The sequence below is a fragment of the Triplophysa rosa genome, linkage group LG18 (assembly GCF_024868665.1).
Source record: "Triplophysa rosa linkage group LG18, Trosa_1v2, whole genome shotgun sequence".
NCBI lineage: Eukaryota > Metazoa > Chordata > Actinopteri > Cypriniformes > Nemacheilidae > Triplophysa > Triplophysa rosa.
This window is the reverse complement of record NC_079907.1, coordinates 10,595,940-10,620,706: the sequence shown is the minus strand read 5'-3', so window position 1 is coordinate 10,620,706 and position 24,767 is coordinate 10,595,940. Positions and strand designations below refer to the sequence as shown.

At 39.5% G+C, this 24,767-nt stretch overlaps 1 protein-coding gene across 18 annotated transcripts in view; it reads left to right on the top strand.

The window, feature by feature from the left end:
* Positions 1 to 24,767, top strand: part of nrxn1a (neurexin 1a) — a 158,894-nt gene that overhangs the window by 96,268 nt on the left and 37,859 nt on the right. For 8 of the 18 annotated variants that reach the window (XM_057357876.1, XM_057357875.1, XM_057357872.1 and 5 more), the window contains 5 exons: positions 1,889 to 2,011; positions 2,889 to 3,270; positions 3,363 to 3,553; positions 4,520 to 4,693; positions 8,591 to 8,710. In XM_057357876.1, coding sequence (XP_057213859.1) covers positions 1,889 to 2,011; positions 2,889 to 3,270; positions 3,363 to 3,553; positions 4,520 to 4,693; positions 8,591 to 8,710 — 990 coding nt within the window. Of the gene's footprint in view, positions 1 to 1,888; positions 2,012 to 2,888; positions 3,271 to 3,362; positions 3,554 to 4,519; positions 4,706 to 8,590; positions 8,711 to 15,812; positions 16,648 to 24,767 lie in introns of those variants that run through there. The other 10 variants (XM_057357869.1, XM_057357864.1, XM_057357865.1 and 7 more) reach the window with 4 other exon arrangements.

Sequence of the window (24,767 nt, the reverse complement as noted above, 5' to 3'; positions counted from 1 at the left end):
AATGGCTGCCTGTAGCTGCTTTGCATGGGTATCAGCAAGATGGGCTCGATATGAACGTATCTCATCTCTCCTGGCCGATTCTGTTTCTGCACTGAGCGTGTGCGCATGTGTATGTGTGTCTGGTCTACATTTTCCTGCTAGCTCTCTCCTGTCAGACCGTTCCAGCCAGCCTCTGCCTGCCTCTGTCTTATTTAACTCTGCCCTCTCTCTCCACCCTGGGAGATGGGAATCAAAGTGACCGGACACACGCAACCATCTGCCCCAGTTCCATGGCAACGAGCTGCCCTCCCAGACAGAGGGAGAGGCTTTTTGTCTTTGCTGTTTGTGAGTTTGTCTGAACACAACTCTCTAATAAAGGCATAGCAGACCCTAGACCTTTAGCTATCTCCCCAGTTGTCCAATCACACAGTGTCACCTTTTCACATATTTTCTTTGCAGTAATGGTCAGAGGCCTCAAAAAGCGCATGTCGTATCTTGTACATTGCCTGAGGCGCAGTGGTACTGCCCCTTAGTGTTACCTCGCAGCGGTTGCTTTCTATTTTTCAAACTGTAGGTCAGAAATGTAGCCTACCGCTGAGATTCCTTTAGGGGGAGCTGTTGGGCAGTCTAAAGGCTTACATGTTTTTTTTTTTCCGTTTTACTTTAGTTGGCTCATGGCCGGCTGATCTGGATTCATAGTAATTGAGAGCAGGGAGGGATAGAAAATCGATTGGGAGCTTGGCAGTTCTTTAATGGCAACTCTTTTTACCTGTTATCAAGTGAGATGGGCTGCAGGGGCCCCTGACAATGACACGCTGCCCTCTTAGCGGCAGCCTGACTGATTAGGAGAGACAACGATGTGTCAAAGAGAGAAAGGAGCTAAAAATCACAAAGCCTGCAGGCTTCTCTTTGCTCTCGCTGAACATCTAGTTGAGGCTCGATCGGAGCCCGGAGGTCCGGGGCCCCCGTTGAACTCGCTGCACGTGCGAACGGGATAAGGGGGGAGGCGGTACAGGCGAGAAATTGCTTTCTCGAATAGAGTTTACAGTCTGTAGCTTTTGGATGTGCTTCCTAAACCACTCAGGAATTGGAGGGGACGTGAGATGCATATGCAGAGAAAGATCGCTTGACTTGAACAGAGTCTCTCAGCAAAGAATTGCTGCATGGCTCCATCTTGTGGCTGACATTAATTTGTTCACCGTATTGGACTTATGTTAAAACATATTAGCTGAACTTGTGATGGGACTATACATGGATTGTAAAATAAACTTATTAAGACTACCAACTTAGGTTATGGTCCCGCGATGCCTTTGTTTCAGCTTGTTTGGAGACACGAACTTGAATTGCAATTTGAGATGTAATGGCTAAATAACAAGAAATGCAAATCGAAGAAATACGTTTTAAAGTTAAAATTGCTTTAGATGAATGAACACACAATTTCTATAAAACATTTATAAGAGACAACAATGTAGGCTACTACAAATTGTATTCAAAGTTGCAATTCGAAATGCTCTTTAAGTGCTAAAGAGGGTCCAGGAACAGATTACTTTTTTTTATTTGTCGCCGTTATTTAATTGTATGCCAGGTTAAATTTTACATCTGCTTTGGCTTGTTTACAAGTGCCAGGCCTCTGACAGACAGCTCCGTGCCATTGAACCCATTGGCCTGGTTCTCAACCCGTCCTTAACCACAAGATATGAAAATGTGTGTTTGTGATGTGTGAGAATGTGACAGTGAGTACATCATTTCGTCCACAGTTTCTCAATTACTTCTCTACACCCTACCCTTTTTCTCTCCTTTCCTCTGCCTCTGTTCTTTCCTCTCTTGTTCTCTTTATTCTGTCTCTCTCTCTCTCTCTCTCTCTCTCTCTCTTGCCTCTGTGTTAACCGCTGTGTGGGACATGTTGTAGGTAAAGGTCCAGAGACCATATTTGCGGGCCAGAACTTGAATGACAATGAATGGCACACGGTTCGTGTGGTCAGAAGAGGCAAAAGCCTGAAGCTAACAGTGGATGATCTGCAGCCCTCTGAAGGTACTCGCATTCACAATATCCAGCCCCCAAGCATTTTAACATATAGCGAAGCAATAAATGGACGAGGCAATACTTTCCCGCAGTGCCATTATTTTTAGCTTCTTGCTGGCATGTATTCAACACTTTGAAATTGACTTGGTATTTCTATTAATGCCCGTGCATTCTGAGGCAAGACCACTGAGGGAATACATTATACTCACATAACCTTACTGATTTTAAAGTGAGAAAACTTCCTCGTGGGAAGCTTTAAAAGAGGTTTTTTAAATATTTACGGCCTTCCTCTCTCCCACTGGATCACACAAAGATCAAGCTGGCACTTTTGTCTACATATTCTCCAAAATACTTTTAACACACTTTAGGAAACAGTACATGACGTCTTGATGTTTAGCATTTGCAAGTTTTGTTATGTTTATAAAAATGTCTAATATGCTGAATTAAATGTGAATAAGACTAAGAAAAAGACGCTGGCTGTGTCCAAAATTTGAAATATATCAACAGGCTTGGTTTTCACAACATTCAGTCTAGACTTTTTTATTTAAAGTACTGTAGCATAGATACGGTATATATCTTTTGCTGCCTATGATATCCCGTTCAGTGACAAAAGCAGCAAAAAGAATAAATGTGCTGTTTGATTTCATTTCTATTGCAAAATAAGCTTCAAGTCATTTATTATTTGTGCAGTTATATAAAGCTCACTTTGAATTTGTTCTAGGGCATCAGATATGATGTTGCATTGCTTTGGAGGCCTGTCTGAAAGCTTCATTAGTTGATACCTTCATTAAAAAACTTTGATTTTGGACGCAACCACGGTGTCATGTCACAAGCGCTCTACACTTCATCCATTAAATCTCTCTCTTTCATTATTTACCCTGGTAAGGTCAAATCACGGGGGACCACACGCAGCTGGAATTCCACAATGTGGAAACGGGCATTGTTACAGAAAAGCGTTACATGCCCGCTGTGCCCTCCAACTTCATTGGACACCTGCAGGGTTTGTCCTTCAATGGCATGTCCTACATTGACCTGTGCAAGAATGGCGACATTGACTACTGCGAATTGAACGCCATGATCGGCTACAGGAGCATTGTGGCAGACCCGGTGACCTTCAAGTCACGCTCTAGCTACGTGACCTTGCCCACCCTGCAGGCCTACTACTCCATGCACCTGTTTTTCCAGTTTAAAACCACCTCACCAGATGGGCTCATCCTCTACAACCGTGGAGATGGCAATGACTTCATAGTTGTGGAGCTGGTGAAAGGGTGAGTTGATTTGAATGCACATAAGAACACATATTGTAAATATGCTGCGTGCCTAGATGAGAAAGTAAACGTTTTAATGACTGTCCATGCAGGTATCTCCATTATGTGTCAGACCTGGGAAATGGAGCTCATCTCATTAAAGGAAACTCCAACACACCTCTGAATGACAACCACTGGCACAATGTAATGATCTCACGGGACACAAACAACCTCCACACTGTCAAAATAGACACCAAAATCACCACGCAGACTACCATGGGAGCCAAGAATCTGGATTTGAAAGGTACCTGTGATATTCTCACAAAGAATTGATGATGTTTTATTAATGGTTTAATCCAGGTCGATAATTAAAAGAATGAATTTTATGATCGCTAATTACATTTCTCAGTTATATTAAACTATATGTATGTGTTGGTTTTGTGCAAAAATAATTGTAAAACCTGGGCTACATCTAGGGCTGGCACGATATCACATTCTCACTTCACAGATATCGTGCCCAAAAGAATTAGCTATAATTATATCACGATATCGGTTTAATTGATTTAAAAAAATTAACTAATTATGCTATCTTTAAAATGTATCTTTAATTCAGTTTTTTCTTGTGTTTTATTCTTTTTTGGCGACAAACCACACTTAAAATTCGAGGGATTAGAGAGTCTATAGTCATTGTGACTTTTAAGCCAAAATTGAAATGGGTGCTGAATTATTTATAATATTAGCATATTTGTATAATTAACATTGTATCAGTAGACATGGGTTTTAAATATCTCGGTTATTGACGATACCAGTTAATACAAAAGTGTAGTGATATCCCTAGCCGTATTAAAGAAGTCTTGGTCCTCTAACTGCTTGTCCCTTGGCTTTCCCTACCTTTTTTGGAAAAAATTTGAGAATCTGTTGTCAGCCCCTTAATTCATTCATACTTTGACCCCAATAGCTACAACCTTGATTCATCCTGATTGCTTATTGTAATAAACAAATGGGCCAGCAGATGGCAGTAGTGTGCTTTGGTATATGGCTGACATCCCAGTTACACAGACATCCCACCTATTTGCACAATCTGTGTCTTTACATTGTATAAAAAAATGTAAATATGGCACACTGACATATATTTACGTTTCCTCAATGTCCTTGTAAATAAGATGCAGATTACAGATACGGTCTTCACATCTGTTTTTTACTTCTTTCAACAAATCACTAACAAACTATCTGTTTGCCAGTAACGATGCATATTATCTCCTCTTGTCAGGTGATCTGTATGTAGGGGGTGTGGCCAAAGAGATGTACAAGGACCTGCCTAAGCTAGTGCACTCTAAAGAAGGCTTCCAGGGCTGCTTAGCATCCGTGGATCTGAACGGCCGTCTACCTGACCTGCTGTCAGACGCGCTGACCAACGCTGGTCAAGTGGAGAGAGGCTGTGAAGGTGAGGAAAACGGTATGATATGGAACAGATTTACCGGCTTACCAGCTGGGCTTACCATACCCTGCGCTTCATTACAGCAGCATCAATCCTCATTCCATCTCATGCACCTGTTTACTCTGCCTCCTCTTCTCTTTTTATTGATTTATTTTTTCATGCTAGGCCATTTTATCACATATTTATTACAATCTTTTGTGTATCATCTCTGTTGGAAAGTTTTAGCACAGCTGAAGATTTAGGCTGGACAGTGTAAACAAGACACAGTCAGTGTAAAAAAACATTTATTTGTCAGAAGCTATAACTGTGATGAAGCTGAATGTATGACTAGAATGTTGACTGGAATACTGACTGACCATGTGTAGCATTTAATAATATTAATTTAATTAGTGCTGCCAAAGTAATGTGAATGAATAAGGTAATTTTAGTTTTTAATACCGTTAACTGTACAATTATTAATAGTAGTAAGCAGAAAAGTAAGCTTACCCACATTGACATTGAACCATTTTATTCTGTTTAATTTAAACATTAGCCGTTTTTGTTTGTCAGTAATTGGAGTGCGATCTTCTAAATAAATGTAACCCAAATAAAACTCTCAAGGAAAGTAAACAAAAAAATTAGTTGGAAACATTACATACATGTACAGTATATGGGCGAACCATAGCATTTATAATACAAACATTAGGAGCAGGACTTGTGCAAGAGGCTAGTGGCCAAAAAATACTATAGTCTTTAAAAGAAAAAAAATATTTCTTCAGAAAATATATGCAGTACCAGTCAAGTTTAGACACACTCGACAAACATGTTTCTCATGATCTTAAAAATCTTTTAATCTGAAGATGTATATTTCAGTGTTTGAAATTACTTGTCGACAAAAACATAATTGTGCCAACATGAATTTCTTTCATTACAAAACTAAAATCCATGGACCAAATAATGAAAAAAAGCATGCAGTTAGAGTCCTGCATAGATGAAAATTCTTTCAATACTGTTTAAAAAGCTTCCCAGGTTAAGACCGCTTTTAGTCACAACATAATTCCCATAATTACAATTTTGTTATATCATGGTTTTGATGAGTTTACTACTATTATGAAATAACAAAAAAGATCTCTTCTCTGTGTGTAATGTGCCCACAGTAAAATCTACAATAATCCATAATTATTTATTTAAATTACAAGTTAGTCACAGATACTCACAGTTCCACAAACGATCCATGTAAATCTTAAATATGAATAAATGTAAATGTGTTTAAGATTTTGCAAAATACGTTTATTATGGTAAAAAAAATTATATTAAAACCACCGCTGGATTTGAGTCCTTTCCTTCATTTTCTCTGTGTTTCGTTATATTGTCAAAGGAGTAGTTCACTTCAAAATAAGCCCCCATTGACTTCCCATAGTAATTTTTATTCCTACTATGGAAAGTCAATGGGGGCTTATTTTAAAGTGAACTCCTCCTTTAACTTCACCTCTCTACCCCCATCCTGTCTCCCTTTCTGTCCTCTTCTCCCTTACATTTTTAACAACTTACTTTGTTATTATCACAGACATTCCAGTGCCTTTACTAACATCTTATATATTTTGTTTTTTTGTTTTTTGTTACTTTTTCGTTTGGCTGACAAAAGTTGCATTGCTGAAAGCTGACTTGCAAGGTAGATAGCCATATGTGTGTTTTAACTGATGCCCCCCTTTACCTCCCCTTCAGTGTAACAGTCTGATGTTATAAATCACATTTGCCCAGCAGTCAATCTAGTATCTTCATCGCTGTAAATACAAGCACCTACACACACCTTGTATTTACAGCCCTGGGTCTTAAAATGTCTCCGATTGTTCTGTGTCATAGTTTTCCCTCACTTACTGTACCCTTCATCTATTTTTTTGGAGCGTACATCTGTTCTGTTGTTTATTGGAGGCATGCGTCCCCCCGCCCCCCTGACAGCGCCCCCACCTACTGCATGCAATCTAAAGTTCCACACAAATGCGACAAAATAGTCTATTGCTTTTATTCCCTTATGGGGGCTTTAAACTAGATAGACTTTCTCAAACGGTTTTGGGGGAAATCTCTCGTGTGAATTCAAACACTGATTACTCCGCTCAGATGTATAACGTTTGGTTTGAGGGAAGTCTCGTCCAGGCACCGGGACCGGTTTCCCGTTTCTCTGCCTGAGCCTTTAAATCAGCTTCACTCAGATAGATCAGGTGAGACAGGAAGAACAGATCTCATCTGGATCGCTCCGCCGTGCTCTCTATACCTCTCCACTGTTTCTCTGCCAGACTCTGAGTGGCCAAGGCACAAATGTGCAACTGATTGGCCAAATGGCTGAGTGATGGAGAGCAGGGAGCGTTTGAGGGCCAGGGGCCTGTTTTACATGCCGACTAAAGTAATGAGAGAAATGAGAACAGAAGTGTTTCTGCGGGCTGTAATATGCCTGGCCCGTCGCCCTGCCGGCATGCTTCTGTAGACAAAATGAGCTGTTCCAGACGGCCCCCATTTATCTTACAGGCCCGTGTCTCTCGGGAGTATGCTGCTTTAAACCCACCTCAGCAATACCGGGAGCAGATGTTATTATCGCAACGGGGGCCTGTGTTTATTAGTACAGCCAATACTGTCTGCGTTACTGCCAGCGCTATACCTTTACTACTGCCGCCGGTGCAGTGCTTGGATTGTAGGGATGGGCGGATCGATACTTGTGATGCTAATGCTTTGTTAGGGTTTTATTTAGTTATTATTTAGTATGAAAATAAATGTCTTTAATAAGGTTTGAAATGAATAAAAAATGCTAATACGTTTAGAAAAAGGTATCACTTTTTTACCAAAATGCATTATGCTTAAGTCACAAACAGCACTTGTTCTAAAAGAGCGAAGTTCAGTGACTAATGACTAATAGATCAGTATTGAATAATTATAGACAATAGACTGAATGTTTGAAATTTAGTATAGGCTAATAGTTTTTGTGGTGGATAAATATATATTTAAAAAAGCATATATTGAAATTATAGGCTCTTTAATGTTAAATGTCTGTAATTACATAATATAACCTCAGAAATGTTCATTTAATAGATTTGTATTCATACCACTGAGTAATGCCACTGTTTAAGTTCTAGGTTTTGTCTTCAACCATCCACCAATCTCTATGATGTCATTAGTTAAAACAGTTATAACAGTAGCAAGATAGAAGTAGAAAACAAAACAGTAGAGGTTAAAATAACACTTGTTATGCTTCGTGTAATTACTCTGAAATTAAAAAAAGATTTTTAAGGTTCCTTGTTTCCTTTGACATTTTCCTTATTTCCTAAAGGGATAGTTCACCCGCAAATAAAAATCATTTATTCACCCCCATGTCGTTCGAAACCTGTATATGACTCTTTCTTCTTTTTCTTCATAAAAGAAGATATTTTGAAAAAATGTGGTTTTGGACCAAACAATGGAAGTCAATGGGGCCAGTGCAGTTTGGCTACCAATGTTCTTCAAAATATCTTCTTTTGTGTCCTGCAGAAGAAAGAAAGCCATACAGGTTTGGAATGACATGAGGATAACTACTGTAAATGATGAAAGAATTTTCATTTTTGTTTGAACTATCCCTTTAAAATTATAAAATCTAAATAGAACCATTTCATAATGCATTTTTGTGCATCTTCATACATCATTTTCTTTGCCAACTTCAAAACCCTTAAACAAAATTTAGAAAGATTATTATGTAGTTTCTTCTCACTGAAAGCTGGTTTTCATCTGTGTAGGGAGTGAGCAGATGGGACGGATCTGTGTGACTGTTTTTGCTGCAATAAAAGCTATTTCACTAGTCTGGATTTAATGTCGTGAGGGGCCTGTGAATTTATACCCATCTCTTTTTTCTTTTCCTCTGTGTTTTTCCTTCTCTCTCCACACTATCATCTGTCTTTTCAGGCCCCAGCACTACCTGTCAAGAGGACTCCTGCTCCAATCAGGGCGTGTGTCTGCAGCAGTGGGAGGGGTTTAGTTGCGACTGCAGCATGACATCATTTGGAGGGCCGCTGTGCAACGACCGTGAGTTTGTCCTCTCTCTCGCTTCTAGAAAGACACAATGCAATGATTCAGAATAAAATTACAAATAAATAACTTTTTGTAATATTCAAACATTTGCCTGTTTTCTTACATTTTTAACAAAATGGTAGTAAAAAAAATTCATGACACTTTGAATCGAAAGAAACATCTATTTATGTATTTATAGGGCTGTTAAACTATTAATCGCGATCCATCTCATCCAAAATAAAGTTTGTGTTTACATAATATATGTCTGTGTATTGTGCATATTAATTTTGTATTTATAAACACATACACATGTTTATATTTAAGAAAAATATAAAAATCAATAAACGTTTATATATCATTTCAATTAAATATGAATATAAACAAATAAATGTAAATATTTCCTAAACTTATAAGTATGTATACGTGTATGTGTTCACTGTTCAATGTATATGTACACTACACAGACATGTACAGTATAATGTAAACACAAACTTTTATTGTGGATGCGATACATCGAGATTAATTGTTTAACAGCCCTAAATGTATTACATGTCACATATTACATTCTATTTAAATTAAAATAGAATGTCAGTTACTGTGCTGAGAATAAAAACTAGTATACATACACTGTTTTTTAAAAGTTGTAAAACAGTATGCATTATGAAGTGATATTTCAAAACACAACATTTCTAACACTACAGGATGAGCTATGTTGTTCTCACATGACCTCATTATTTTGTGCGTAATTCAGCAAGTGTCATTTGGTTTTAATTGATTTTTAATATGAATTTACTTAAAAATGTCTTAACTAGGAATTTTGTTCAAAATGAATCATTGATGCTCAAAGTAAAAAAAATATGTTTCATTTTAAAAAAGTACATTAGCTGTCCTAACAATGTCTGATGCTGAAGCCAAAAAGAGTTAACTTAAATACAAAATCTATATGGTCTGCATTCTGAAAAAGTCCATATTAAGTTTTATCATAGCAATACATCAGTGTGAAACACACCTAAGACATTGCTTTAAACATCTCTCTCTTTTTATAATAGATTTTTTGATCAGACAAATAAGAAGAAAAATATGACATTTTTGTTTAAAACCGGATGTCACATGCAAAGTGATGAGATCATATGCCACAAATGTCGCAAACTTTAAATGATGTTTACCATGAATTAATGCATGCTGTCTCAAATGTAATTTTTTTAAATGTATTAGTCACTAAACAGTTTGTAGTGTTCAATATTAAGAAAAAATAAGCTTCCATTCTGAGCACAGCCATATTCTAGTATGGTAGTATAAATGTGATGATAACAAACTTCACTGTTCTACAACACCACCAGGGGGCAATAGAGGACAGTGCATGTATAATATGCTTTCTTGCAGATATAAATAATGTCAAGAAAATGTTTTTTATTATTGCGTGCATAAGTGTGTATGGGGACATTTACTATGAATGGGTTTGTGATATTGAGCCGTCTGTACCGACAGAAGGGTATTGGCTGAATGTGGTCTGAAAGCTTCGCTTCTAGTGGCCTGTGAAAGTGCTGAGTGCCAGCATTCTGAGGCAGATGAAAAGTCCTTGAGATGGTTTACAGCGAGGATGTATTTCAGTCTCAAGCCATGCACAGCTAATCCATTCTTTGGGTTTGCCAAACTGATAAGAGCCCGTCTTTGTTCAGGGGAAAGAATCCACATAGACTTCTTGCATTACATCATCCGCACCCCCTGCGCCTCACCGGATACTATTGAGTGTGTGTTTTTAGCTATTCAGAACAGCAGTGGGAGATGGGTTGATTGAGGGTGCATTTCTACCTACTTAGTATTATAAAGAGAAACATACATTTCTGTGTTTTTTTTCTACTGTGACATGCAGATCTCTAATTACAATGAGTGAAATTACACATGATGTTGCATTATACTTATAATATAATGTACTGCTGCTGAAAAAAGTAGGAGAAATGTTGTCACTAGTTCACAGAATAAAACAAAATCATCATTTTACTTAAACACATACCTATAAATGGTTCAAACAGAAAATAATTTTTGAGTGCTCTCTTAATTTTTTCTGTGGCTGTATATAATCTTTAAAATTCAAAATTGTTGATCTGTTGATCTGCTGTGGTTTAAACAATAGATTAGGGCATCGGTCATTCATTCTAATGGGAACGATTTGCTTTTAATGCGTCATGCCACTTGCATCCAGTCTAGACAGGGTGTTACCTTTGATAATTTACATAATCTCATGGATTTATTATTACCGACCCAATCCGTCATTTTCTATGCAGCACAATCTCTATGCTTTCTATACCCAAAGGGTCAGAGTTTGGCTGGTTAGTATGGTTCAGCTAGCATGTGCTAGTAAATGCTGTTTCAAAATTCACAATTGATGACTATTGTATCCATATCCATATATTTTACAGAATTCAAACAATTTTATGTCTTTGACATCGTACCTAAGCATAGCAAAAGGACTTTGGACCATGCCCTTTCTGGTAGTGGCATCAGCCAATCAGTATTGTCCAGACATATTTTCCTCCAGAGTGATTAATTATGTGGCATTTATGACTTTATGATTTATGAAAGCAGAAAGTATACAGTAGATGCTAACAAGACGCTGCAGTGGTGTTACTGTGAATGAGGGAGAGTGCAACCCTCAACGGCCGGTCTAGCTAAGGAAATCAGTAGAAAGAGCCAATCGTAAATCATTTAAAGGGGTTGTGCAACGGTGTTTCATGCATTCTGACTTCTTTACAATGTTAAATGTGCTGTCTTCTCATGCTTAACATAGTCAACTTGTCAAAAAAAACGAGTTGGGCGTATTAGGTAGTATTTCTGTGCTTGATACACTCCCCCAGCGATCGTACAGGTTTCGGAAAGTTTTTTTTCGTAACAATTTTTCTTAGTCCCTTATTGGACAAGAACGTCCATGCCCAGACGTCACTTTCACTTGTGTGCAGGAGAGAGAGAGAGAATACGTTCGTGAAGTTCAGGTGTTTGTTTGTTCACTGCATTTGGGTGATGAATGTTATATAAATGGTGGATATAACGCTGGATTTGTAGATCGTTTGAAACTGATATATGGAGCCGTCCCAGCGCTAAAAGATGCCTGACATGAACCGCATGCGGTGAATGAAACTGATGTCTGTGTTTTGTTGGCAATGGGTGCGCACGTGCTTTAGTTCAGCCTACCCCGCACGCGCCGTATGCTTTCGGTAAAAAACGTACAGCTGTATCTATCTTTTATAAATGTGATCAAACGAAATACTCTTCGAAGATACGAAGTATGCAATACTACTCTATAGGTACTCAAGATTAATATGAGATTGGCAGAAACCGCGTGTGTTAGGGCCGCTTTAAGACTAATGATTCTCTGGGGGAGGGGCTATGGACAGAGTATAAAGTACTTGCCAGCCTTTGCGCATCTGCAGTAGCTGGAGTAACCAACATTGTTTGCACAACCAAATTTATGATGTGAGATTTAATTGCTGGTCAGAGTTTTATTTTTTTTGCGAGTCGTGACCTTACCAAACAATTTTGGAGATATCTTTAAATTAATCAAGTAGTTAGAACTTCTAACGTCCCAATTTGCCTACATATATTATGCCCTGATAGTATGCACTTTTTGTTATGGAAAAGCATACCTTTTAGTGCTTATGCACACATTGGGACATAATACAGTGAAACTAGATGACATTGTGATTGTTAGAAGTCACATGTTAAAATACAGCTCCTTATTGCATTTAAGCATTTATTCATTCATTATTTCTTATGTAATGTTTACTGTATACATTTTTTATTTAGTGGATCATCACTTAGTTAAAGGGACAGTTCACCCAAAAAATGAAAATTCTGTCTTCATTTACTCATCCTCAAGTTGTTCCAAATTTGTAAAAATGTATTTGTTCTGATGAACACAGAGAAAGATATTTGGGAAAATGCTTGTAACCAGTCAGTGGTGCGCAAGAACTGTTTGGTTACAAGCATTCTTCCAAATATCTATCTTTGTGTTCATCAGAACATGAGTAAATGATGACAGAATTATTATTTATGGGTGAACTGTCCCTTTAATGTTATTAATGCAGCTTAGCATCACTAAACTCTGCCCACTCTCTGTAAGTTGTTCATGGATTTGCACTAGGAATTTTCACAGAAAATAGTACACTTTGAGAATACTCATTTTAATATACTATGATTTGGGACATTTTCATTTCAAATACTGTTTAGGAGGTATAGTATGCAAATTGAGACTGTTCTTTAAAGGGTAGCGAATCAACTGTCATTGAGATGAATGAGAATACTAATCGATAGCTTTTTCCATATATTAAAGGCTTTGTTTTTACCTCATAATTGTGCAAAGGAATACTGTGTTTAGTGTGTTAACACAATATTAATGTTCCTGCACAGTCATATGCCTGTAGACACACACTGGACTCATTTAGATGTGTGAAAGCCCACTGATCAGCAGCCCGTGAAGGCAGTGCAGAAAGAAAGCAGCTTTGTCTGAGCCCAGTAGCAGAGAGTAAATCCTGGCTGTGGAGCTTAAAAACCATGGACTCAAACACATCTTTCTGCCAAATGTGCAGGGATCTCATACTATGGGCTCATATTTGTCCAAAGTATGGATGCTCATATTGTAGCATCAATTCTCCCATCTTTGAAACTAGCTCCTTCCTACATCCACACACACACAATGTGATCAATACTCAAATCCCTGCAGGGGTGGGTCTATTTGACCCACTAGTCCCATTAAACATGCACCCAAACACACTTCAGGTCCGTCTCATTGACACATTCAGATCTAAGAGGATATGAGCGGTTTGAATCGAGCTGGTTTTCAAAGAGCCCTGCTGAATACTATAATTAACAGCACAGAAACAGATTTCTGCGTTGAATGCAAAACTGATTCGCTCGCTGTAAATACTATTAAAGAGACAGGGCGCAGATAAGAGACAGAAGAATTACTTGATGATTAAATAAATGGCCACATCTATAGAAAAAAAGTGCGATAACGTGCGTGAAATGAAATCTGATGTGTCTTGTCATTCGCGGCGGAAACGCGGCCTCCTGCTCTCAAACCGAGCAATATGTCTTTAAAGACGTGCTTCATTTTTAATTAGCTTTTGCTTATCGAAGATCTTGTTCCTTAATAAACAGCATCTCACCAGTTTGTAGAGCATCATGGGTAGGGTGTGTGTGTGAGGAGGGGTTAGATTCAGACTTGCTGCAGTCAGTGGAAAGATAGATAGCTAGAGTATGAAAGGGAGGAGGGTGAGGAGAAAAATCAACATGTGCTGCTTATTATTTGTTTATTCTTTTATCCTCCTCCTTTCTTTATATGAAAGTGGGGGGGGGGGGGGGGGGGGGGGGGGTGCAGCATCGTACCACAGAAGAGCGTTATAAAATTCAACACAATGCTGAAGCTGAATGTGAGGGAAATGAAGGAAAAGCAAATTTCCACCTATTTCTCCCCCACTGTTTAAAATACTTGAAAGCATTTTCCCTCTACGCCACAGAGAATGAAAGACCCAGTATTAAAACATGCTCCACTTCCCTTGAATCTGCTTTTGAGGTCATCTGGAAAAAAATGGATTGGCTAAAACGTGACTGCCGAAGAATGGTGAGATCTGAGCCAGCTCCCCAGCTGTCGCCGTTAGGTGGCACACTTGTAAACCGATAAGGAAAGAAAAACACTGCACGCTTGTTTTTTCTGAAATGCAGTTAATATCAAAGGGGACCAATTAGGTTGTCGTAAACGTGGCAGATTGGTTCCCACATTGTTTTGTGAACCTCTGGAGTTGTGATGTAATGTTTCATTATGCGCAATGCTGGCAAAATGACAGTGATGAAATTGTCTTCCAAATAGAGCAGTTTCGGGCTCCTGGTGGAGTGTGACTGGGAGCCCCTGGTGAGGTGGATCTGATCACCCGGCTTTGTCAGCTTTAATTATACAGTGCTAACGATTCTCAGAGCCGAGAGGAAGGAGAAGCAAAGACCTCCTTGTGTCAGCGGAGATGTCACCAGTGTCACACTTAGTGCATCTGCTTCACACTTCGAGTGGATCCTCTGAGGAGAAGCACACCTGCATACGTCCTGTTTGAACCTTTGAGCGCACACACATCACTGGGTGCATGTATCAAGGGATAGTTCAACCAAAAATGAAAACTCTGTCATCATTTACTCCCCTCTTGTCATTTCAAACCTGTATGACTTTCGTTTTTTGCAGAACGCCAAAAAAGATATTTTGAAGAATGTTTGGAAACGAACAACGGCGGTACCCTTTGACTTCTATTGTATGGACACAAAACCAACGCAAGTCAATGGGTACCGCAGTTGTTTGGTTTAAAACGGTGTTTCTGTTTTCTCAATTTTTTAATACAGGACACTAAATTTTAATTTATGCAGATTTATCCTAAAACTGAATTGAAACAGGATATCAGTAAATAAGAACACCCTGTAGTTCCATTCAGATGAAAACCAAAGTCTTTCTTGTTTGCTTGAAGCTTGCTCTACTCAATCATGCCGCTGTCCGTGGTGCTGAAGCGCACCCAGTGGTCGTCTTTCATATGAAAGAGCTCATCCACAGTGACTGGAGAGAGAGAGGAGTGTATCGAGGTTTGACTTGTTTGTCAAGGAGAGCTAGCTCACGCTCCCTGAATTCCAGCTGGACACTTCCTGAGCCACCCCTCTGTCAAGGAGAACCGAAGCCAAAAAGAGAGAAAGAAAGATTAGGAGGACGAGAAAAAAGCCCCCCCCCTTTCTCTTCTACAGCTGCACATGTCTCTCTGATGATAGAGGGGGAGGGTTGGAGGAATAGAGGGGGCTGAAAACTCAGCCAAGCTTCAGCGCTTTCCGTTCCCCCACCACTCGTTCGGAGGGTCTTTTGCTCTAACACTAAAACTGAGGGATAAGTAACAAAGTAATGAGTGAGAAAGGAGGGAGGTTGTTCTCGTGGCATTTTCAGAAACTTTAACCACCTTTCGCATAGGAGGACCGTTTGATCGCTGTTCCCCCCCCCCCCCCCCCTCTTGGTTCTCTCTTCCTCCATTGGTGTGTCTTCTAACATTTCCTCTGAGAGGCAGTGCTGTCTCAGCCAGCAGCAGCAGCAGCAGCCGTTGTGGTGTGTGCGTGTGCAAGAGAGTGTATTTGTCGTTTGGGGAGGGGGAGAGGCGCTCTGTATTGAGTTAAATGCTGCAGCGGCAATCTCGTCTCGCGTGTGCCATCGCTTCTGGTCGTCTCTCCTTTCCTCTGCTGTTCTCTCCGTGAAGGAACAAGGAACGCAGCCTCGTCTTCATGGGATACGGATGGGATTCAGGCGATAGGCTACGCTGGAAAAGTCCAGGACTGCTGGGAGGTCTGTAACAAAGGCTGCTCACTCTTGTCTCGTTCTTCTCCAATACCACTACGCCTACCTTGCTGGAGTACAGGATCGGTTTCCGTGGTTGTTTTTTTTTTTTTCAATTTGCCCTTAAAGGATTTTGGATTCTTTAAAGCCAAGAAGAGGAATGTAAACCAGGATCTTATCCATCAGAAGTTCATCTCTTTTTTTATACATAGAACTCTCTTGGAAGTTCCTCTCCATGTGGATTTGGCACATGCTTTTGTTCTGCTTCTCCATCAGTAATTGGGCCGTTTACGGTCAGGGTCCAAGGCTTGAGTGGGACATGGGTTGCCAGGTGCTCTAAGGACGCTCCTCTTTAAAAATCCTCACCTCCCTGCGCACTCCGGTAGCATGTTGGCGGGAGGGCTGCGTCCGTTGCCCAGCAGGGCTCCTGGTGGTCCGGCGTCCGTCCTGCTCCGCATCAGCCTGCGCCTGGCTCTCTGGCTGCCCCCACTGGCTTTGGGGTCAGCTCTAGCTATGGCAGAGGGGCCCGGGGAGCTGTACGTCCCTCAGCATATGCCTCATCACCTCGTGCCTGCCGCCAGATCTCACGCCCCCCTGCGGGCAGGACACGGTGCGTAGCTCTTTCCACTGCCAGAATTACCCACACCGCTGTGCCGTTCTGTCATTTGAGGTTGAAAGAATGTTTTTAACTTGTGCTTGTGTTTATGTTAATGTAGGTTTCAGAGATTTCAGTAACAGTGCTGATTATAATGCTGTTGGTTGATGATGAGTGTACTTGCGCAATTGTGTGGTCAGGATGCAAATGCAGGCAGTAAGAGGTGTTTGTGATCATTATGCAGCTGCATTATGCAGGGTCCAAATGTTGAGAGTCTAACGCTGGCTCCAACACACAACCACAATCAATTACTGAGCAGCGATTCAGCCTCTTGTGCTAGAACACACACGTCAGCTGTAACGTCCCCATGTTATTTCTGTGGGTCATTGGGGGGGCCGTGTTTATATAAGCACCTGGATCGCATCCTCAACCTTTCCCGTAAAAAGGCCACATCCTTGCGTGCTGACTCCGGCTGACCTTTGACACAATCAAATTATTTTAAATGTGCTTCGGTCACCGCGATGTGTGTGTGTGTTTAATGCAGCGAACCGGCCAAATTGAATGTACTGTGACTCGAAGGGACAGAGGACAGGCTTTTATGCCACTATTACACCCCAGAGCAAGTAGGCGATTTCCACAGTATGCCCCTCCCCGCACCTTTCTTGAAACTCTATTACTTCAACGTTGCCATTAAATCCCACCGACTACCACTCCTGAGACTGGTATACCGTATAAATTGAACACCTTCTGCTTTATTGCACCAGCTATTTCCCCCCAGTTTGTCTTCTAATGTCTCATTGCGGCTGGCTGTTTAAAACTATCAGGCTGATTTCCACGCTGTGTGTGCAGAGGGGCTTGCGCTGTCAGTATGTGATCCACTGCACTTATATAACGAGACCTGGCTGCCTCTTAGCATTATCCTCACAGATTATTCTTTGATAAAAAAACACTATTGAATAGAGGCTAGGAGGAAGAGAGTGGAAGCTTGTGAAGTGAGACGAGTCATTTATCATCTTTTCTGAGAGCCTCTTAGTTTTTCTTCTCCGTTCCTTTCTGGCTCCTTGCCTCTCTCTCTCTCGATCAGTCCCTCTCGATCACTGCCTGTCTCTCTACCTTTGTTTCTCCTTTTCTTTTTCTGTGTGTGTGCGACACAGCTGGCGTCTCTAATGGCAGGGTGTGCTGAGATCACAGAGTCCCGCTGCTTGTATGCGTCCCCCCAGGCTGCGAGGCAGCGCATCAAGGTCCGTTGCTTCTGCCCCCCTCCTCCTTCTCCTCGACCAAACAAATCTAAACCCCTTAAACATCGGACACAGAATATTCTGCGGCATTGTTCACAGCTGAGCATAATTCACAAGATCAAATAATATTCATAATAATGTGCTTTTGAAACTAAAAGCTTCCAGACATGCGTCTGTCACACCATTTACAGCACAGACTGGCACTTCTTTTGTTCCTCGAAGCCAAGCCACGAATATGCTTTTCAGCTCTACCTGCTTCCAGCTATGTTTTATTATGCCGTGATGAGGAGTTTGAAAACAGCGAGAGTTCTGGTGTTGCAGTAAAATTAACATTTTAAAACCATTAACTGTAGGTTATGTGGAGTGCAGAAATGTGTGTGCGTGCATGCCCTTGTCTGTGTGTAAATGTGCCCTCTCTTACGCTAAAATCTTTGCATTTGATGTGAAAATTAAAGCAGAAGGCAAAGCGAATGATCAGTATTTACCCTGGGCTCCAGCGCTTTGTTTTAAAGTCAGAATTGATCTATCTTCCTTTTTCTCTGATTTTGCTGCAGTTTTACACTTTTCGTTTTTTCACAGCAATACTGCCAAATATTGCTACAGACAAATGGAGGCTATTTGTATATTCAGGTGGATTTGGAATAGGATTCTGCGTTACAAGTTTGTGCCAACTCTATGCTTCCCTTGCGGAAAATATAGAAAAGGCTCATTGACACACCAACAAATTAGACTGAAGCTTACAGTTATCTCTGCATTTATAGAAATCGTCTCACACACTAAGAAATGGATCATATGAAACAATTCCAGTTAAATGTCATTCAGTTGTTGGTTTGTGTGAGTGTATACCAGAGGTGTAAAGAGTACATGAAAACCATACTTAAGTAAAAGTACAGATACCTTGCAGCGAAAATGACTCCATTACAAGTTACAAGTCACCAATCTTAGAGTATCTGATTTTAACATTACTTGAGTATTTTACTCATACTGAATGTAGGCTCAAAGAAGCACTAGACCTCAATGCTTAAGAGACATGTCAGTGAAAAACAACAAACACATTTATTTTCTTAAATCATAATAAGACTTAACACCTCAAAATTGCAACAAATCATGTCCGACACCATAACCTACGTCTATTACAAACACCCAAGTCTCATTTAAGCTCAAGTGCTCATAAGTAAACCAAACTCCTTCTAAAAGGTCTCTTCAATACAACTGATAAATAAAATAATGTTAAGTAAAATAAAAAAGTCAAAGCCTTTTTGCACTGGACATGCTGGCCTCATCGCCAGCTGCTGTCTTGTCCTCATTTCACATATAAATCGCCAGCGATTGACAACTACCTGATACTGCACATTCACATAAAGAAGCCATGTTGACCAGTTTTAGTAATTTACAGCAAAATCCACAAGATTATAGTACCTCCAATGCCCTGTAAATGGCAATATTAATTCTTCTGTAGCAAAAATAAACTGCTGCAAAAAAAGATAGGTGCCATGCAAAATGTACTGTGTAATTGCATTAGTCATTACAAATATAGTGGAGTAAAGAGTACATACAGTATACTTGTTCAAAAATGAAGTCAAGAAGAGAATAAAAGTTGATAATATCTTTAATACTCAGTACAACTACAAAGTAGCCAAAAAGATACTTAAGTACAGTAACTAATTACATTTACTCCAATACTTTACACCACTGGTGTATACTGTTGTTACTTGAACTATAGGCTCCTTAAACACACTTTACTAGTTTGTTTATATTAATATTAATATTAATATTATAAAACTATTATCCAGTTATCCAAAATATCTTACAATGCATGTTCAGTTTTCCTAAACATTTTCTGTGTAACATTTTGTAACATTCGAAAACATGTTTTATTAAATTAGTCGTGCTGAGGCTATTTTCATAACTAGCATGAACACGCACTTCACACTTGTTGTATATTTTTAAAAAAGTTTGGCTTGTTTGGAAATGACAGACACTCAAAATATTTTGTTACACAAATATTTACCTTGATTTTGTTATATGTTCTTCACAGATCATAGTCACGTCGCTATCTGCGTTCTGAGCAGTTTTGAGATAACAAGATAAAAAGTTTTTGCATTCCAATTGAGTCTGTAGATAAAACCTAAAAACAACTAAAAATGTACACAACGTAAAGAAAAAAAACATCACATAATGTAAATAAGTCACAGAATAAGACTACGTGAAAAACTCAAATCTGACAAAAATGTCAGATACAACCTTATAATTCTAAGGTGATCTTATATTTACCATGTCTTTTGCTGACACTGCAAACTTAATCCTTGTGAAAAAATGGAGAAATTAATGTTAACCAATAAATATTGAAATAGATTTTTCTATTCCGTTATGTTATACAGTAGTTTTGAAATAATAAGAAAATATATATTAAACTATACAATTTTTCAATAAAATCTGAAATCTGTTACATCAAATTGAACCCTGGGATAAATGACTGCCGATAGTTAAAGAAACATACAATATACGTATAGCTTCATGGATTCATATTTCAGAAGATGTGAGGTATTTTTTGTAACAAGCTTCTTTCACATGCTGCCTCTCTCTTTCTCTCATCACTGCAAATCTGAGTAGAGTTTGAGTAAGTGAGCTTATTGGGGTGACTAATCTCTCTCACTGTCTCTCCCTCTCTTTATGTCAAAGCTGTGGTTCGGTAGGGCTGAATTGCGATAATGAGGGGATAGCATAAACTTGCTGGTGAATTGTGATATGTCTGGTCAAATATGATATTCAGAGAGACTGCGATTCAGAGTGTAGGATGTTGAACTAAAAGAATGATCAGAGTGCTTGAAGACTGCAACTAACAATCAGAATCTACAACAGAAAACAAGGGTGAATGTACGTAGAGGGCACAGATAGAACTATATGGGAGCGTTGTGAATGCGACTGTGTGAATTTATATGAGAAAGACACATCATTCCTTGGATGATATAGTGATGATTGATTCTTTAAATGCTATATATACTCTCCTGAAGGAATCAAGAGAGTTGAGGAGAGAAAGAAAGAGATAGAAAAACAATAGCTGTGGTGTGTAATCTAAACCCAGTCAAGCCAAACCTCTAGAGAGATTTCTCATTATGTCACAGTAGCTCACACATGGGGCTCAGGGTGGCTTTGGGTGGACGCACACACACACACACACACACACACACACACACACACACACACACACACACACACACACACACACACACACACACACAAACACACACAAACACACACCTGCAGATTATTACTCATACTGTACTTCCTTCTAATAAAATAGTTATATTTGAATTCATCGCTCAACGTCTAAGCAGCTCTGTGTTTTCACATCTTTCCCACCTAACTTTACTCCTGCCTTCATCTTTCTTTCTTTCTTTCTTTCTTTCTTTTTTTCCACACACTTTAGATTTCTATGCATTATGGAGTATATTGCATCCCTAACACTCACCCTACCCCTACACTCTTAAAAAAGGTGCTTCAAAAGGTTCTTCAGTGCCATAGAAGAACCTTTTGGTTCCAAAAAGAACCTTTAACATCTGAAGAACCTTTCTGTTTCACAAAAGGTTCTTTGTGGCGAAAAAGGTTTCTTCAGATAATAAAAAAGTAGGAAAGATATGGTTCTTTAAAGAACCTTTGACTGAATGGTTCTTTGAGGAACCAAAAATGGTTCTTCTATGGCATCGCTGTGAAGAACTTTTTAAGCACTTTTATTTTTAAGAGTGTAAGCCCTACATTCACACAATCCTTTTTGCATTTTTTTCTTCTAAATCAGCATCATTTAGTATTTTAACAATCAGACAATTTCCATTATGGGGACCGCTGAGCAGTCCCACAGATCAGACTTTTACTATCCTTGTGTGGACATTTGTCCCCACAGTGTATATAAACTAGAGATATAGGGCAATAATCGGTATCGGATGATAAAAGATATTTTTTAAAATCGATTTATCGACTATCTGTGATCAGGGCCGATATAGTCTGTCAATCAAAAGAGGACTGGAAAATGCTAAGAATTTGTGCTCTGTGTATATAAGATGTTTACATGTTATATACAGTATATATATATATATATATATATTATGTTATGATGTTCAATATTAATAGTCGTTATATGAATTAATAACATTCAGAAAGTTAAGAAATATAATCTTTTTTTTATGTGATACCACAATACTGTCGGTATCGGCAGATATCACTCTGAATAATCAGTTAGCGGTATGGGTAAAGAAATTTGCATCAGTGAACCTCAAATAGAAGCCTGTACACACACAAACAAATCAACAAACTTTCTCTCTCTACTTCTCTCTCACTCTTTAATTGTTTTCTTTTTGCTTTCCCTCTTGCAAACACAAAATGCATACCACACACACATACAAATTGACACACACGCTTACATATGCTCACAGTCAAACACACACACCCTCAGCCCGAGCCTCATCGCCCCCTAAACCCCCGGAGGTGCTCAGGAGCCGAAAGCTCGTTATAAAAACACAAAGCAAATCAAAACAACATCCACTAAAGTGCCACAGCAGACAGGCTTTCAGCCAGCACAGCACTGACCGCTCATTCCCAACTCTATCCTAATTGGGTCTGGAAAGGTCAGCAAGAGAAATACCAGAGCTCCGGCACGACCACAAACCCAAATGCCCTCTTTCACTCTTCAACGCTCTCTTTCCACATAGAAACCGCAGGTTTTTCTACGAGCGCTGCTCGTTGTTTTGACGAACTCTGTGAAGCGGCACTGAGGGGTGTCTTGCTAGTTTGTATAACAATTAAATATGATACGTAAATGTGGTACATAATGTGAAAAAAATTGTTCCATATAGTACGATGGCTCTGTGTGCAACTGGCTTTGATTTCCCAGAATTACGTGGCGCTCAACACGAAAGCGGCAGTAAATCAGATGACTTCATGTTTCACAATAGGTTTTATTGCATTAGTTTTGATTCATTCAGTCCCCTCAGGTCTGACAATAAAAACTGAAGAGAGCATTAAAGAATGGAAAGAAAAATGTTTTGACAGTGCCAATGATGCATGTAAAAATCAAACTCATGAGGCGTGTGAGAACTGAACAGTATTAGAGCTGTCCATGTAGACTCTCAACCGAATCCTGAGGCCTCCACACCCGCCAATATTTCCTAAACATTAGTTTACTTTTATCCTCTTTCTTTACATTCTCTTTTACCTTCCTTTCATCTTTCAGAACTCGAGCCTGTCAGTCAGCCGGGAGAAATCCTTCGCGCACAGACAATAAAACCATAAATACACCATAAACATGACGTCTCGTTTTAAAAACAGCATCTGAAGTCGATTCCGTAGGGGAAGGAGGGAGAAACCGCAAATGAACATCCTGCCTGCTATTTCTGCTGATGATAACGGCCGGTTTACCGGCATCGAACACACACAGAAATACACACACGATCGTCTACACATCCGCACGCTGTTAGGTTGGCCAGTGTTCCGCTCGAGCTGTTGCCTGTAATTACCCAGTTGGTGTGGAGCTCTGCGGTGTCAGTCCGGTAATTGGAGCTGCAGTAATTCACTTTTTAATTGCCTGTTTATTATTGCAGAAGCCTCAGTTTTGTAGTTGCTGCACGGCTCGCACTGAATGTTTAATAAACAAATACAATGTCACAGACTCATATTTCACGTAAACATTATAATTGCTTTGCATAAAAAGCCATCAACACACTTACTCTTGCCCACACACATATACACATTCTTCACGGCGTAATGGAACAAAAACTCTTTTCTGTCCATAACTTGCCAGATGGATGAGCTAACAAAATACACTCATGCAAACGGAATGTATCTCCGGCGTTGGCGAGGAGATTGACCGCCATTTAGAGTGAGGTTAGTGTAGCAGTTACTGTAGCGTGCGCGTAGTTGTTTCTATTCAACCGAAATTCAAACATTGAAGGCAATGAAGGCCAGTGCAGAAATGTCTAATGAAATCGTTTATCTCTACCCTAAATATTATATTAAATATAAAAAATTAAGAATCGCAATTTACGCATATTATGACCCAGATAATCTGTTCCCACATCTAGTACCTGCATCACATGGTTTTTACCCATGATCATAGGTTCAAGACAACAATAACAAAACACTTGTCACATGTGATGCTGCAGAGGCTAAGTTTACCCAAAAATGAAAATTCTGTCATCAAATTCTTGTGACTTAAAACCTGTATGACTTTCTTTCTTATGCAAAGGAAGATACTTTGTAAAATGTTGGTAACCGAACAATTGCTGTACCCATTGACTTGAAATTGGTTTTGTGCCTGTACAGTAGAAGTGAATGGGTGCCGCCGTTGTTCGGTTACCAACATTCTTCAAAATATCTTCTTTCACATTCTGCAGAAGAAAGAAAGTCATGCAGGTTTCAAATGACTAAGTGATTACAGAATTTTCGTTTCTGAGTAAACTGTGCCTTTAAGAATGTTAGAGTACTGCACATCATTTAGTTTTTTAGTAGTCTGAAGTGTCATTTTCTTTTGTAGGCTATAGTTCTCAATGTGGGGTCTTCACTTTGCCTTCTTTTTATTTTGACAGCATTTTGCTATCAGAGGGGTGCATATTGTTCGCGTGTTTTTGTGCACGCATGCTAGATTAGCAGAGCCCAACTGTTGTGTGCGTGCATGGGTGTGTGTTTTAGTGAGTTTGCCCATTGGGTGGATGACTCCAACCCTGCAGAGTCTGACTGATGTTCCTCATTCTAGCATACAAGTAGGAGGTGGCCAACCGAACACAATGCACCGTAATTTTAGTCCAAACTGCTAGGGCCCTCAAACTGCTGTTCTCAGGCAAAAGGCATCCAGGGACGTAAAGGAAAATAGCGTGGGAGCTCAATTCATTCCCCCATCCGAGACAC